The sequence below is a fragment of the Ceratotherium simum genome, chromosome 14 (assembly GCF_057802395.1).
Source record: "Ceratotherium simum simum isolate JZ-2026a chromosome 14, ASM5780239v1, whole genome shotgun sequence".
NCBI lineage: Eukaryota > Metazoa > Chordata > Mammalia > Perissodactyla > Rhinocerotidae > Ceratotherium > Ceratotherium simum.
This window is the reverse complement of record NC_141913.1, coordinates 12,670,556-12,682,765: the sequence shown is the minus strand read 5'-3', so window position 1 is coordinate 12,682,765 and position 12,210 is coordinate 12,670,556. Positions and strand designations below refer to the sequence as shown.

The following is a 12,210-nucleotide window of genomic DNA, read 5'->3' as shown; positions in this document are numbered from 1 at the left end:
AACAGAAATTGATTGTTTTGTAATCTGGAGGCTGGAAGTCCAAAATCAAGGTGTTGGCAGGGTTATTTTCTTCTGAGTGCTGTGAGGGAAAAATCTGTTCCAGTCTTCTCTCCTTGGCATGTAGATGGCTGTCTTTTCCCTATGCCTCTTCACATTGTTTTCCTTCTCTGCACATCTCTGTGTTCAAATTTCCCATTTTTAAAAGGACACCAGTTATATTGGATTAGGGCCCACCCTCATGACTCATTTTAATTTGATTACCTCTGTAAAGAATCTATTTCCAAACACAGTCACATTCTGAGGTACACAGGGTTAGGACTCAAACATATGAATTTTGAGGGGACACAAATTCAACTCATAGGTCTCCAAAAGGGAAAATTCCTTGTGCTTCTAGAATGCCTTATGACTTTTCCGAAGATTTGGTTTTTTCCTTGCTCCAAGGTAGGCACCAGTAAGGAAATTTTAGGGATAGAGAAGGGTGAGAATGTTGGAATTGCTGTTCTGGAAATTCTTAGACACAGACAGCATGAGGCTGCTGGCAAACTGTGAAGTACTTGATGTTCCCTGTGAATTACCATGGTTAAGATTCAACTATTGATTTGATAGTTCACAAGTAATTTGAGCTCCTTAGTAGCTTTTCATTAGCTTTATCTCTGGTTCTGATTTTTCAGTAACAGACAAAAAAAGAGTTGAAAGAGGCAGAGCCTCTATTGATGTCAGAACTCTGGGACTTGATGTGTGGGATGTGGTAAATGAAAACGAGGCAAAACCCTGTTGGTACACTTATTCTGGCCACAAGAGTGTACCCTCTTCCAGTTACAAAAATCTAGCTGTGGAGAAAAAGGGGAAATAATTCCTTTAACGATAAATAGAATCAGAAAGGAGATAGCAGAGAGGGTGTAAGTAGAGATGTTTCTGTTTGCAAATTTCAGTGAATTCTTATGAAAATGGTGAAGAAGTAGTTCTTATATAGCTATGAGGAGGAACCAATGAAAGGTGCATTTTTGGCAGTGAGTGCACTGTAGGATATGGGATAACCAGCTGTAGAAGGTTGCTTGGATCCTGACATTCGCAGTTCCTGTAGAGCTGGGCTCAGCTCTGTCCCCAAGAGCTTGTCCCATTCAGTTCTGTGCACCCAGCTGCATACCCCAGTGGTCTGGCCTTCCTTGCTCTCTGTTTCCCTGGCTCTAAATGTGGGCTCTTCACATGTGCTTCTCCATTTAACCACGCATCCAGTCTTTACTCTCTAATTGCTGTGCAAGTCTTTGCTCTGCACACTCCCTTACTTTTAGAGATGCTGTCAGCACTGGATAAGAGAAAATCCCGCTGCCAGATCAGTAGTGCCATGGAACCCCAGCTCCAGCTTCCTGCTTTTCCAGTTGGAGAAATGAATTTGCACCTACCTGATCAATCCCTGTTCTGCACCCTAGCTGCTTGAGGAGAATGAAATAAGAAAGCTGCTTATGAAAACTTCCTACAGCCGTAAAAATATGTATATTCTATAGTTTTAAAGACTGCACAGCTTAAGTGTATTTGCTTTGGGGATGAAAAGCAAATCCAATGTGAAGTGGGGTGACTGTCAGTAGTTGCTTTTACACTTGGATGCTTCCGCTTGCCATGCCTCCTGGCTAGAATTTGACATTTAAATTTCATTAGAAAATATTTCTTTGTGTTGCCAGAGGTTGGAAAGAGGAATGCTGAGACTGGGTGATCACAAAGACAGGATCTGAAGTGGGGAGTATGCTAAGAGGATGCTAAGGGAAAAGAGGAGAAATGAGAAGGGTCTTTGGTATCATATATAAGCACTAGATTTACTTCCTGTGGAAGGTGTGATGATAGTGGTTTCTAAAACAAGCCCTCTGGTTTGCAGAAACTGGTTTGCAGAGGCAGGGACTGGAGGCTTCCTGAGACATTCGTTCTTTTCTTGAGCTCCAAACTCTGTGTCCTCCTTTTCTCCTTGCCTGAAACCTCAGTTTCTCTGTTTCTCCCTTCTTCCTGCCCCATGTCATTTTTGCAATCGTCTCAACACTCCACCGTTGCCAGACTACTTGTCTTTCCTTTTTTCTTGAGAAGGCCCCAGTACAAAGAGCTTAAAGCTTTTTTTGGGAGAGAGGAGGAGAGGCAGGTTCTTAATGAAAAATAAAGACAGCAGGCCTTGAAATTCTAGTGGAATTCGTTGAAATTCCTAGGCATAATATTAATGGAATACTGTCTCTGTTTTCTTAAACTAGTCTTAAGTGTCAGGTCAGGACCCAAGCTTTCACTGTAATTCTTAACAGCTTCTTATCTAAAAATAAGGGAATAACATTGACTTCTCATGGTGGATGTCAACAATAACTCCTCTGGAGGAGTTATTTCCTGACACTTTGGTTTGCAAAGCCTTTTATATGATACATCATGTGGTGATAGAAGTTAACTATTTGTGTTTATTCCCTATCTATCTATCTATCTATCTATCTATCTATCTATCTATCATCTATCTATCTATCATCTATCTATCTATCATCTATCTAGAGTCAGTCGTGTAGTCTTATCTCCATTGCTAGTTGATGTGGGCAAGGGCAGATGACCCAGTCCTTGCCAATGGAACCCAAGGGTCAGTCTGCTGGGGAGTTTCTGGAAAAGGTTTCTTTAACTCAAAAAGACAACAACAACAAACAAACAAACAAAAACAGATACCCAGTATAAGATGCCCCTCTTCTTCGCTGGATGTTGTCTGTCGCCTCTGGTGCTTAGAATTGCAGCCTCTTGGGACCATGAGGGGAGGCAAGACTGATACACAGAGGGGAAGGGTGAAAGAACTTGAGTCCTGGTGATCTTCCGACCACGGGGTTTTTTGCTACATTTGTTGTTTGCTTTGTCATGCCTCTGTTGGTTAAGTGGTTTTTCAGTACAGCTTGATCTGAGAAGCTAGTAAAGCTAATATGCTTTACTAATATAATTGTTTAAAATATATCCTGGACATATATTACGTAAGGCTATTGATATAGATTGAAATACGAGCAATTACAAAGAAGAAATATGGTGAGGTAAAGAACATAGGCTCTGGAATCGGTTGCCTCAGTGTGCCTCTGTGTTCTGTCTTGTAGTATCTGGCTGAAGCTGTGAAAATTATTTAGCCTTTCTGGCTGTCAGTTGCCTAATGTGTAAAATGGGAATAATAATAGTACTTGCCTAGGACTAAATGAGTTAATGGAGGCAAAGCATGGAGCACAATGGCTGGCACAGAATACATACCCAATAAATATTAGCTATTATAGTTGTTATATTTGAGAATGTCAACAAGAGCTCCAGAGAAGGTATAAAAATTGTCAGGTTTTGGTAAAAAAAAAAAGTTTCTCAAAGATGAAAAGTGTTATTTGTGATTATACTCTTAAATTACAAGAATAAAAAAATGATCTGGTAATAAAGATGCATAGAATATAGACTACTCTCAAAAATGAGTATATAGAATGTTTTGTTTTAACAAAAAATTAGAAGTTAATTAATGTAAAAAAAACCCAACATGCTAGCACTATGTTGCACTAAATTGAATAATAATATCATACAGAAAAGAGTGAATTGCGACTTAACAGCTAATCTGAGAGAGGTAGGAAATAGAAGTAAGGTTTAGGGACAAATTATCCAATACTTGTATTTACCCCAAAGGTAATGCCTCTTTTTTTTTTTTGTGAGGAAGATCAGCCCTGAGTTAACATCCGTGCTAATCCTCCTCTTTTTGCTGAGGAAGACCGGCTCTGAGCTAACATCTGTTGCCAATCCTCCTCCTTTTTTTCTCCCCCAAAGCCCCAGTAGATAGTTGTATGTTGTAGTTGCACATCCCTCTAGTTGCTGTATGTGGGACGCGGCCTCAGCATGGCCAGAGAAGCGGTGCGTCAGTGTGCGCCCGGGATGCGAACCCGGGCCGCCAGCAGCGGAGCGCGCGCACTTAACTGCTAAGCCACGGGGCCTGCCCGGTAATGCCTCTTTCAAGTAGCAATGGATGGTTGGGATTTAACTATTGGCTGATATAAATTTGGGCTTTATCTGTGAACCCTAATTGCTCATATCCAGTCATGAGGGATAACTGGGAGGTAGCTGCATTGCAGGATAGAAGAATGTGGCTGGTTTAGACTGTTCTCAACTCCAACAAAGTGTCACATCCATCCCTGAGCTGAATGCTTAACCCTTATCTCTTCAAACACACAATGGCATATTTACTCCTGACATATGTTGTGTTGACCTTATGATATACTTGTGTTCAGTTGTAAATTGTTTTGCCAGAAATAAATATTGTGAAAGAGATCAGTTGATTTAAGAACATGAGGCTGACTTGTAGCTGTAGCTGCTTATCGGAAAACTTTGGTTAGTATCCTAGCATTCCCTGTAGAGTTCTGTAATAGCTTAAGTGTCATGCAAAACATTTTGCCATTTATCATTATAATGTAATAGAGAGGTACCTTATGGGGATGAGGTTAGAAAAGGCTTTTATATGATTACATCATGTGGTGATAGATGCTAACAATTTGCGCTTATTATGAGAACAGTTTTCTGAAGAGAATTCTTGATAAATTTTGCAATTGCTTTTCACGTGATGTATATAGATATGGCTTATATTATATCATAAATATAAATAACAAAGTTAGAAATAGGTAAGAGGGATTTAAAATTTATCTGGATAGAACAAATTGGAATTTGTGCATGTTTGCTCAGGTCTTGTTTTGATTAAAAGATGACTGGGAAGAATGGAAGAAAAGAACAATTCTAAGAAAATATTTACTAGAATTATAATCCATGCTTTTGTAATCCATGACCTCTGGAGTAAATTATTGAAGAGCACACAAGCAGAGGTCAGAAACAATATTCCTTAGGTGTTCCTGTTGGAACAATACATAGAACGATAATAATTAGATATCTAGAGCTCTATATCTGTATTCTTAAAGCTCAGATCACAGGATAAGTAACAGGGCTCGTACTACCCCTAGGAGTTCATTTTGGAGCTGCTGAGCTGAGAATAGGAGCACTTCAGAAATGAGGGTAGCAACTTCTTTCTGACTCCAGTAACTTTTTTTTTTTTTTAAAGATTTTATTTATTTAATTTTTTCCCCCCAAAGCCCCAGTAGATAGTTGTATGTCATAGCTGCACATCCTTCTAGTTGCTGTATGTGGGACTCGGCCTCAGGATGGACGGAGAAGTGGTGCCTCTATGCGCACCCGGGATCCGAACCCGGGCCACCAGCATTGCAGTGCGCGCACTTAACCACCAAGCCACAGGGCCGGCCCTGACTCCAGTAACTTTAGGGCTAGCCTTACCCAGGAAGAGCTCAAAGGCTCTGCTAGAACCTGCCTGTTACTCTTACTCTACAGCTGGAGGGAGGTAAATGAAGTGTATGTGCACACGTTGTATTTTATTTGACTGGCTAATAAGTCAATGTCAGTCAACAAAAATTTAATGAATGTTTACTATATACTTAGTGTTGTGAAAGATACTATGAGACATCAGGAAGGCATAATACATGGCTCCTACTCACTAAATGCTATAATCAGGATTTATAACCAGGTCTACTTGACTCCTATATATTTTACTACACTATACCATTGGCTCAGCATATTTTTTATGTTATTTTATTTAATATTTATAGTAAGCTTTCAAAGAAATTATTATTTATAATTTGTGCAGAAACCTCAACCATTTCAGCAGAAGGAACCAAGTTAGTGATACAAGAAATGGAAAAGCATTTTTCAAAATTAAAGGAACTAAGCCAATTACACTGTATATATAGGCTCTTGCTTATACAGTTGTGAAAGTATTATTCTCGTTTTATTTGAGGAAACAGAGATCCAGAGGAAGTAAATAACCTGCCTTAGTTTTTACTGCTGGAGCAGTATATGCAGAGCTCAGGTACAAAGCCAAGTCTGTTGATTTTCCCCTATCTCGTGCTGCCTTCCTCTGGACTGGGGATTTCAGCCTGGTCTTGGCAGACAGGACTTTTTTGGGCAGCCAGGAGGAGTATATGTAGCAATGATAACCACCCATCTTTTAAGGTGTTTAGAGAGATACAGGACCAGTCACCCAGCTCTTAAGGTCATTATAGAGATACTCATGTGACTCTACACAAGGCTAACCCTCCTTGGAGGGCTTTGTTTATAATAGGTACTTAATACCCTTTAGTTGAATGAGTGAATGACTTAATATCCTGATCCAGATTCTTAAATGAGACTTTTTCTTGAACCAAAAACATTTGTCTTCAAAGGGAACAAACTGTATTAGCCCAGTGTTCTGACAAATGCTTGGTGATCACTAATTTTAAAACTACTTGAGGTGAATAAGACAATCTTACCTGGAACCCATACTAGAGCACTCAATGCATGTGGGAATAGGTGCCCTTATCCCGTCTGCTTCTGGAGGATGTAGAAGCCATAGGCCAACAGTAAGCATCTTCACATTACCACTGCTTCATCATTTATCAGGGCTCATTGGTGCTCACCAGATGGGCTTTTATGAGCCAGTAGAGTTGTTTCTCTTTTTAGATAGCTTACCTACATCTTTTTTTTTTTTAATTGTAATTTAACTCGGAAGTACCAGGAAAATGAACTGCTTGCCGTAATCATTAGTTTGAAAAGTTTAAATATCACCCATTTTATGCGTGTTGTATTTCAAGATTTAAAAAAAGTTCATCTAAAAGGTGAAAAACAGTAGCGACAGCAGTCTTTTCCGAGAAACATCAGGTTTTCCATCGTTAATTAGTTAATACAGTACTTGTAAAGTGCTTAGAAGATGAAAAGCACTGTGTAATTAAGTGTCACCTTTCTTATCAGCACCAATAGACTGTAATCACGTTATAAGGTCATAGTCTGTCTATTTTGCTGCACTGGAGAAAGAGTTTTTTTTCCCTTATATTGTAGATATTTCTTTAGAAGAAAATACAGAAAGGAATTATTTTCCCTGAATTTCTTTCAGTGTTTCCTGCCCTTAAACTAATTGAGATTTTTGTAGTTTCTGTGGGTTTTGTAATCTAGTCATAGGTTCGTAATGCCTGGGGGTGGGGGTGGAGGGACTGTAGGGGTCTGGCATGACAATGAAATGTAATTGTACGCCTCTACTCCTAACCTCCTGTCCTTTTCTGAGTACTCTAGTTCTTGCTGTCTTAGCTGTCCTAAGGGATAGCTGTCCTTAGATGTCTACTGACCCACCAAAAACAAAACATGATTTGAACCAAGCTTTCCACCCAGACTGTTGTCCCTAAGTTTATTCTGATTTAAGCACTGCCATCCTTTTTGCTCTCAAAATTGTAAATTTGTAGTTACCATTTATCACTCTTCTCTTCAATCTCAGTTGTCTAGCCAGTTATTAAGTCTCAGAGACTTATTGGATTTGTCTCTTCTTTACCAAGACGCCAGCAATAGCCTTGGTTTTGGCCTTCTGACCACTTGTCACTTTTCAGTTTGCCTTTGTTTATATAAACACATTCTTACATTTGGAAAGGGTCCTTGAGCATCCCAGATGAAAGGTTTTTTTTCTTTAAACGAGGAATTCCATTTAAACTATGAACAACAGCCTCATATACTGTGAATAGCATTAGTTATCATTTTCTGGTGATGTTAATACCTTAAAATTCTACCATAAGTGGGAGTCTTGTCTAAGAAATTCCTAACAGTTTGTTGGGGGAGATAACTAAGTAGACTTTTTTTTCATAGTGAATTATTTATTTTGCAATTAATCAAGGTTGGCATACTCTTTAAACTTTTATATTGAAAACTCATCATTAAAAAAATTCGTAAAATTCTGAGCAATTATTTTTTTATAATACTAACACCCAACAACGTAGGGGGGAAAGGAGCAATGAATTCATATTCACATAGAGTTCCTTATGTAAGGGAGGAAAAATTCTCCTCTATCCTCTTTGGGTCTCTGGCTCGCTCTAAGAGTTAAACTGATTTAAGACAGATTAACAGGGGCCGGCCCCGTGGCTTAGCGGTTAAGCGCGCGCGCTCCGCTACTGGCGGCCCGGGTTCAGATCCCAGGCGTGCACCGACGCACTGCTTCTCTGGCCATGCTGAGGCCGCGTCCCACATACAGCAACTAGAAGGATGTGCAACTATGACATACAACTATCTACTGGGGCTTTGGGGAGGAAAAAAAGGAGGAGGATTGGCAATAGATGTTAGCTCAGAGCTGGTCTTCCTCAGCAAAAAGAGGAGGATTAGCACGGATGTTAGCTCAGGGCTGATGTTCCTCACACACACACAAAAAAAAGACAGATTAACAGGAGAAAAGCATACACGTTTTTTTGAGTTTTTACACGTACAGGAGAGCCTTCACAAGAGAATGAAGACCTGAAGAAGTGACCAGAGCAGGAAGCTTTTATACCTTTTAGAAAAAGAAAGAATAAATTTGCGAAGAATGGACAAGACCCAGGGGTTTAGGCTGTGGGTAGTAAATGGTGAAGAAGTAACTAGGAAGATAAAGGTTATTTTAACAGGGTTTGTTTATACTATACAGTTTTCTCAGCTCTAAATTCCCTGTCTCTGGTGATGAGGATGTTGTCTATCCTCCTGGTACAGGGAAGGTACCTTTTCACATGTAGCCATAATCTCCATGGTTATTTTAGCCTTTGGTCTGTATTTACTTAAATAATATCAGAGCTTCCCACTAATCATCATTTTATCATAGCTTTTCCATTTTGGAGTTCTTTGTTTTCATTCACCTTGTCTTTGATTGGAATTATCATTCAGTAGTTTTTTAAGAAGGGTTGTATTCGTGTGCTTTTATTTAGGTAATGTTTTATTTGCTCTTTTTTCTGAGCTCATAAAACATACTTTTTAATCTCCTGTTGTCTTATTATCTCTCTGTTATATCTGTCTTTTGAACAAAAAAACAGAATGTTTCAACAAATTGGTCTTCCTCTCTCAAGGCCCATGCTCATACAACCTCAATCTTTAAAATAATGTAACATGTACTGCAGCCTATTGACTATATATAATATTACTATCATTTAACTCATCAGCAATAGTCATGTTTTGGGTAAAGCAAAATCTTGACATTGTCTCATTTATAATTTTTGCATTTTAAAAGTTTTTATTGTACTTTATCATAAGGACAGATCACAGACTCTTAAATGTTGAAAGTTCCTTAGAGATCTTCTAGTCAACCTTGAACCCCATGTATTTTATTTCTTCTTACAATATCTGAAAGATTACCTGACTCCTGCTTGAACTCTTCCACTGACATAGAATTCACTATTTTGGCTGAAGTTCTTTTTGTTGTTGAAAATTCTTCTTACATTGAAAAGAAAGCTCTGTCATTGTCATTCCTGCTCATTAGTTGAGCAGTATGCCTATTTCCTCTTCCTTAAGAGTCTTTCAACAATTTGAAGAGATATATCTAACCCAATTCTTCTCCATTCACATTTTCCTTCTTTATAAACTCTATTTTGAAGCAAGGTTTTGAGGGAAATTTTAACTTGTAAACTTGCCTTCTTTTTAATTAACCCAATAACTTTTAAAATTACTTTACTTCCTATTTGAGAATACTGTGAAAATATAGTTTAGGAGTATGGATTGTTGTGTGAGTAAAATTATAAAGTAGAAAATCATTTGTATTAAGAATATATATGATATCTGTATAGTACAAATTCATAACTACTGAGAGGATGATATCAATGCTCATTAAATAAAAATATTACACACATGTTGAGGACTTAAATGGCAGGCCAAAAACAAAAAAAAATCTGTGATACTACATAAAAACCATCCATTTAGGCAGGGGGCCCGGACAAATGGGGAATATAGGTTCCCTCCACAGTGGGTGAGGGGAAGACAGAACAGATTACTCACTCCATCCAATGTAGGAGATAAAATCCTCTAAAAAGCCATTCCAGGATGGAGTACCTTCGAAGATGGTTTCATCTCCAATTTCTGTGGACATCTTTGACCTTTAATATTGCTAAGTAAGTTAAGGACAAGAGGAAACATCAATGCCCTTTTTCTCCCCCCTTCTCATTTCTTTCTTTTTGTTTTTCAGAATAAATAGAAGATGGAGGAGAGATGGATTGTGCTTGTTGTGGTTTCTAAGCAGCACTGGGGAAAAGCTGTCTGTGGCAGAGTAAATGATAAAAAATGTAAGTCCTGTTTTTGAAATGTAAATCCAAATACTCTTGGTGGTCAGTATTCCTGTTAATGACCTAGTGATAATTGTCCAGAATGGAACCCAAACTGCGACATCATGAGCACACAATGTTCTCAAATTCTTGATCTGGACCACTTCTTCGACTAATGAAGCTCAAGTTTTCATTATCCTCTTTAGGCTAGTTTATTCTGTTTGCTCACACTGGTTTTATCCTTAGACAAACTAGCAGGTAATTTTCATAAGAAATGTAGTTAAAGTAGATCTCCTCCTGCTATATTTGTGCAATTAAAAAAATCTCGAGGGACCAGCCCAGTGGTGCAAGCCATTAAGTGCACGCCCTCCTCTGCGGCGGCCCGGGGTTCGCTGGTTCGGATCCCGGGCGCGCACCGATGCACCGCTTGTTAAGCCGTGCTGTGGCTGCGTCCCATATAAAGTGGAGGAAGATGGGCACAGATGTTAGCCCAGGGCCAATCTTCCTCAGCAAAAAAGAGGAGGATTGGCATTGGATGTTAGCTCAGGGCTGGTCTTCCTCACCAAAAAAAATCTTGAAATTTAAATGCAGGATTTTACATTTATTCTTGTCTATTTTTTTTTTTGATATTGTCATTCCAAACCACCAAGATTATTTTGAATTTTGGGGCCATCAATCATCACGCCAACAATTTATTTGGCTTTCTATGAGAACTTGACAAAAATATCTTAATGTGTCTTCATTTAGATAAAAAATTACAAAATGTTAGATGGGATGGAAGCAAGGTTGAAGCCCTGTAGCCTAGCACAAAAGTCCTTCCTCTAGATGGATATTTAGCCATTAGTCAACACTCTGGGTACTTCATGCAGATCAGCTAGCCATGAATCCAAGTAACTCTACTCTCATGCAGCTAAAATTTCAGTGTTTTAGCTACATGAACCAATAAGCTCACATTTTAATGGAGAAGATGTCTATAATAAAGAAGTATAATATAGACAGCATTTCTCCTAGTATAATACTCCATTCTTAAATATTAGAAGATTTTTTCCCAATTTCTTCTCTATTATTTTAATTCATATTTAATTAAGCCATTTTATCATTTATTTTTTTCCTTCCAAACTACTTCTTTATCCATTCTCATTACTCTCTACTCTATTATCATTTTGAGGCATTCTGAATGGGAAATATAATTTCACATGTGCTGATTTATAGATACATACTCAAAGGAAATAATTACTTATTGATTGTTTATATGAGAATTAAGAACCATGCCTCTTCAGCATTAAGCTTGAAGAGTTCTTAACATTTGAATGTTAGCTTTCCAAAGAAATCAAAACAAAGCATTATTTTTTATCTTCAAAATATTGATCTATAGAAATGGAGAAAGGGTTGATTTAATTTTCTCCCATTGAGATGTAATTTGTGGGATTCTAGCCTATGGGTGTAATAAGAAAAGATCAGAGGCAAAGAGATGGCAGGATGGTAGAAATTCCAAATGGTTTTAATAAAATCTTACGATCTGTCACATCAAGTGCTCTGAACCAGTTCCAGACAGAAAAAAACGATGAGTGAAAGACAAACACAGACAGGTATTGCTTAATAATGGAGGATGAGTTTGGCAGTTGGTAGACTCCATTCTCTGGTCCCAATCAGGTGGAGGATAAAGTGGATTTTCCTTTGTAGAAAAGAGAAAATAGCTCTTTTCCACCTTGATAGATGCCTGCAGATCTAGATACATCCTCAAACTTTGTCCGATATCTCAGCTCTATGGTTCTGAAATAGAGCCTGCCTGGGATGTATTGGCAGAGGTTCCTTCTTCATGCTTTGAATAAATCCTGAAAAAACAGTTCTGAATCACTACATTAGAACTCTTACATGATCACTTGTAAAGAGTTGCGAGTAGCAGAGAAATTAAGGGAATGTATAAGGATGTCACACCAGTTAGGCTACGTAGTTAGAACTCTTTTAGATGGCAAGAGGCCAGTTATATAATTATAACATTTCTGAGTTGGAAGAGACCTTCTGATTATTTAGTCCAACCTCCTTATTTTTGGAGCTTAATGATATATTTACTTTTGGGAAAGGGTTTTCAACTTTAAAGATAATTTGGATAATATTAAAGTTCTTCATG

At 38.2% G+C, this 12,210-nt stretch overlaps 1 protein-coding gene across 2 annotated transcripts in view; it reads left to right on the top strand.

Annotated features, from left to right (window-relative positions):
- Positions 1 to 10,065, top strand: part of METTL4 (methyltransferase 4, N6-adenosine) — a 131,405-nt gene extending 121,340 nt beyond the window's left edge. For both annotated transcript variants that reach the window (XM_087439045.1, XM_087439043.1), the window contains one exon: positions 10,004 to 10,065. Coding sequence is in view for 1 of the 2 variants with exons in the window: in XM_087439043.1 (XP_087295169.1) it covers positions 10,004 to 10,008 (5 nt within the window). In the remaining variant the exon portion in view is untranslated. The remainder of the gene's footprint in view (positions 1 to 10,003) is intronic.
- The last annotated feature ends 2,145 nt before the right edge of the window (positions 10,066 to 12,210 follow it).